The 5383-nt window shown below is 42.2% G+C and overlaps 1 protein-coding gene across 1 annotated transcript; it reads left to right on the top strand.

The window, feature by feature from the left end:
- The first annotated feature begins 2304 nt into the window (after window positions 1-2304).
- LOC137274772 (neuronal acetylcholine receptor subunit beta-4-like) lies at window positions 2305-3426 on the top strand. Its single transcript, XM_067808106.1, has one exon. The coding sequence runs from the start codon at window positions 2305-2307 to the stop codon at window positions 3424-3426; it is 1122 nt and encodes a 373-aa protein (XP_067664207.1).
- The last annotated feature ends 1957 nt before the right edge of the window (window positions 3427-5383 follow it).

Genomic DNA, 5383 nt, shown 5'->3' with positions numbered 1-5383 from the left:
CTCCCGTTCAATATATAAACACCACAAACATAACAAATCCAATTATATACACCCAAATCTATTAATAGTACAGCCATGTCACGCAAGCTGCTCAGCAGGGGTATTGTCTTCGTCAATATATACATCATCATTACCAAAGTCATCACTTTGTTCAAAGTTTGGAATATTTTCATTAGCTGTACGTGCATTACAATTCCAACAAAGTAGTACATGCGATGAAGTGAAATTAGTCCAGTATTACTCGATAAATGTAATACTCTTCATTTGAAACGTGGCAAGGTAACTAAAGATGGATCGGTCACGTTAAAAGGGGGAGGAGTTACTGAGCATCTTGTGGAAGATCAGGCCTAGAACTGCAAGTTCGAGACAAGCTCCAGAATGTCCAGATTCAAGATAAAGTTCGTACCTGGAGTTCAGTGCTACATGCTCCTTATTCCTTTGGATTAATTGACTGACCAAACAAGATATCCATAGTCTTCACCGCCTGACCAGAAGGATCATGTCTGATAACAGAACTCTTCACCCTCGTTTCTCTCTTAATCATTTGTAAATGCCAGTAGGTTCAGGAGGTCGGTGTTTGATTAATGTGGAAGTTCTTCATGATATAATTTTATTGTGTACTTTTTCACACATTTATTTACTGGATGATCCTCTGGCGATACATGTCAAGACTCACGATAAAACAAGCACTTTCACAGTTATTTTAAACGTGCCAAGGTTTTTGGTCAGGATGTGATATTTGAGGTTCATTTTGGTGACGGTGATGTACTGACGGACGGTAAAGCGAAGGGAGTAAAACAGATGAAGTCCTTCACCAAGTCTGCCAATGTGGTCAAATGTAACATATGTCATATTTGGGACATTTTGTGCTGGCGATTAGATGCCTGACTCGGGGGGTGCGGGTTCGAATCCCGGATGGACTCAACCAAAAAAGTACTAGAATTTGTACTGTACTAAGAAAGTGTATCCCAGATATGACACATGCTACATCTGACCGCTTTCTAAATGGCATTGTGTAATCATAGATTTCGGCCGTGGAAGCCGTGCCAATTTACACCTATCAGAGGGATACACAAAGTACGCAGTCTAGACTACCAGTTGTCCGACTTTCATTTTTGTGGAAGTCAAGTGGTTGAGCGGGCTAGGCGGCCGACTTTGTATGCTGGCGATTAGGTGCCTGACTCTGACGGTGCAGGTTCGAATCCGGGACTCATCCAAAAAGTACTAGAATTTGTACTTAACTAAGAAAGTGTTACCCTGATCAAATATGACATATGTTACATTTGTCCACTTTCTAAATGGCATTGTGCAATCATATGCTCTGGCACTGTGAGAAACGTCTGCAAAAGAAGCTTTTCTCTTATCTAATAGATCACCTAGATTTTGACACCTATTTGGAATGCTGGACGAACACGACATGTTTTCATTTCTTTTTGGAGGTGATACTTACTCGATTAAATATACAGAGATGCAAACCTGGACTGGCATTATGAAAACAATTGCACCATTTGTGTATTCCATCAGGGAACCTCAGTTGCTTTGTTTAATTGATGTGTTTCACATATAACCCACTTTACTTGTATATGCTTTTGCATATTGTTTTCTTTGTTGTCCATGGTCATTTGTGAATGAATGATAATGTATATTTTTGGAATAACACTTCTTTCTTTCTTTCAGATCCCTTTTTGGTGTACAATACGGTGACACGAAATATCAACGCACGTGTCGGTGTTGAAAATAGGGTGTCTGTCATTGTTTACATTTCGCCTGTGTAACAACGAAAGGTATTGATTTTCACTAAACCTAATGAAACCATGAGATATGGAGAGAATTCAAACAGTCGTCAATTTACGAACGGAAGAATCAGGTTGATTCCCAATTTGCCGCAAACAGGTAGGATCTATTCTGTTACCCAGCCTGCAGGTATAAACAACAGCGGACAATCCAGAAGGTAATTGACGTTACGTTGGTAACGTGAAATGTTTCCATTGGCAAGCTCTGCTTAATTAAGGACAATGTTTACATGTCTTCATTATAGTCACAACCCTTTAAATGCTATTGCATAGCCAAGTGATTCAGCATACATGCCGAGGGTACAGAAAGGGATTACAACAGAAATGACAGCAATCATCTATTTTAATGTGCTTGCTTCGCGTGAAGGGATGTTTGCAAAGTTAATGGTCATTAACTAAGTTCAATAGACCCATGTCAACTTTCATTCTAGCGCATACAGGAATCACAATCACTGCTAGAACTCTAAGAAAGAGCTGAATATAAGTTCACTGCGAACAATCCACACAAACCATGGATTTCAAATCGGTTTCAACACTGTTTCTTCTTGTCATATTATCGGGAACTAGCTCTGACAGAATTCAGTCGTCAGTAGAGAAGCTGAAGACACATTTCCAAGGGAACGTTGCCAAAGCAGGAATCAGTGTTGACCAAAGCGATGACAAACAGGTGAACTTAAGTTTATTGCCAATGTCCATCTCCAGTCTCAATGCAGCAGATCAGACATTCACCTTTAGTGCCGGTTTAACCATGGATTGGTTTGACCAAAATCTGGTTTGGAACAAAAGTGAATTTGATGATATTGAAACTGTGACCATCTCGGCAGAGTATGTGTGGGTACCGTCCATCGTCATCCCCAACGGAATCGACAAAGTTGTACCGGTGGCAGTAGAGTCACCAAGGATTCAGAGTGAAGGAACTGGAACACTTCTGATAGTTCAGAATTTTAAGACCAGTTGTCAGATAGACATAACTCTGTACCCGTTTGACAAACAAAGTTGCAGCATCCTCTTCCTGCCTGTCAGTAGTTACACACTTGGTGTACAAGCCATTGGTTCCATCGTGACGAAACGACCGACTTTCTTCATTGAGAACAGTGAGTGGGAGTTGGTTGATATACTTGCCAAAGTTGAAGACCCCGAAATGAGGAGGATATCAAGTGTTGCATCGTTTGAATTTCGTCTGAAACGCAAGAGCATGTTCTATATTGTCAGTATCATCTTCCCCATGGCTCTTCTCTCTGTGCTCAACGCCTGTGTGTTCCTCCTACCAGCTGACTCTGGGGAGAAGATGTCCTACCTTATCTCTATATTTGTATCCTATGCAGTGTTTATGAACTTCGTCAACGATTCAATCCCCAAGTCTGGAGATGTGTGCCGACTCTCTGTGTACCTGACCCTCGTCCTTTGCCAAAGCTGCCTTGCTATCATCATAACTATGGCCACACTCAATGTCCGCAATAAGGGGCTAGATGTTCAAAGCAGGGCAGTACAACCAGCTAATGACAAACTAAACGTGAACTGTAATGAACGTGTGATTGTTAAGTCTGAGCCAAATATCCGCCGCACGGACCATGTTTTGTTTGGGGTGTTCCTGCTGCTGGCACTGACGTCCCTGCTGGCTTTCTATGTATAGTGACTCGTCCAGGTTTCAACATCCGCTGATGAAAGGCTTTAAATATAACCACTGTTTCAAATGAAGGTGTTTCAGGAAACGTTGTGTGGTGTGTCAGTTCTTTCATGATTAATTTATGTTTGTGTCAATGGTATGTGTCTCGACAAGTGTGATGTAGACTCTTTTTATTGCTGTAAATATGTCTGTGTGACCTGTCAACTTACTATACTGTGTTTGGGGCGTTCAGATTTTTGAACGACTTTTTAGGCATTTATTTTGACGTTATCTGACGAATGAGGAAGACGGCGTAGACGTTAGTCCATCTCGTCCAAAATATGCTCGATCGGGGAGAGATCCGGTGAATTTGCAGGCCCAGGCAGTTAGTCAACGTTGTGGTGCTGCAAGAAATCCATATCAACCCTCGCCGTATGAGGGCGGGTATTGTCTTGTTGGAATGGTAACAAGGGCCATGACAGAAAAGGAATTGCCACAGATCGAAGAATCAGGTCCCTGTGGCCCACACCAGTTAAGCTGCCCATTACAATTAGCAAATGAGTTCTTTGGCGTGCTGTTATTCCACCCCAAATCATCACGGAATCGCCACCTAAGCGATTCCTCTCCAAGACACAAGCCTGTGCATAACGTTCTCCCACTCGTCTATAGGCACGTAGACGTCCATCACTATGGGAAATGTTAAACTTGGACTCACCTGTAACAACATTTCGCCACCAAAACAAGGGTCTGCGGACATGATTTCGGCACCACATTCGGTGAGTTTATCGTTGACGTTGCGTCAGGATAGGTTGTATGGCTTGACGCCGTGGTCTGATCCTGTGATGGCATATACGTTGTCGAACTGTGGTTTTGGGGTGAATAAGGCGAAGTCCTGGGATGGTCCGGGCAGTCATCACTGCGGTCTGAAACCTGTGGCGAAGATGGGTCGCGATTTTCCAACCCTGTCTTTGCGTCGCTCCACGTGAACGTCCACAACGTGGCCGGTCGATGACGTCATATGTGTTCTGGTAGCGTCTCACCAGTGCAGAAATGGTGTTCCGGTGGCAGTGGAAATTTGCAGCCACTTGGGACATTCCCCATTGACTATCCCAATGGCCTCATGACGTTGTGCAGACGTCAGTGTTGGCATGCTATGAGTTTCAATAACTGTTCATTTTTTTTAAAGATCGCTTGAGCAGGGGTTGGGCTCTCCAAAGTGACAGTATTTAGGGTTATTCGTTTGCTGGTTCTCTTTCCCGGAATGCATGTGCAATAACATATTGCACGTCTAAAGGACGAAACCACTGACGTCACGGAACGTGGCACGTGCATGCATGTTGGATGCATGTCACTAATCTCTGAGTTTAAATCTTTATGTATCTACACAGGTCTGATAAATTTAGCTTCGAGTGAGTGCATGAGATAACATCTAGAGACACGTTAGCAGTATAATGAACACTTATGTCAGTATTTTGGATAAAAGGTAAAGGATTCAAGACTCTCATTATTAATAAGCAACCTGGCAACAATATCATGTTAACAAATCTTTTATGAAATGGGTTTGAGCAGCCGCTGTCATGCTTTACCTCACATTTTTTAGCAATATTTCACCTTACTTGATTTTTATGATCACGGTCAGAGTGCACCAGATGGGTGGGTATTTTTTGTCGATGGTCTGAAAGTCTAACCAACAAAGTTTTACTAATATTTTATGGCATGGTCTGTTATTGAAAATAAGAAATGAACACGTTTCAGTATCTTACAGTTGCCAAGGGTCTCACGAGCGTCGAACATAGTACGGCACCAGTGTCTCTGAATCTAACTGAACCAGTAATACATTTATCTGTGTTTTATGTTTAAATTCCATGGTCAATAATCACGTGCTTGCCACATAAACCTTCGTGACATGCTCGCGACTGGTCACAAATACGTAAGTCTTACTAAATGACAAAATCTCACATTCACATACACTACGACAGTCACT

This window comes from Haliotis asinina, chromosome 2, assembly GCF_037392515.1.
Source record: "Haliotis asinina isolate JCU_RB_2024 chromosome 2, JCU_Hal_asi_v2, whole genome shotgun sequence".
NCBI lineage: Eukaryota > Metazoa > Mollusca > Gastropoda > Lepetellida > Haliotidae > Haliotis > Haliotis asinina.
This window is presented reverse-complemented; position numbering and strand designations above follow the sequence as displayed.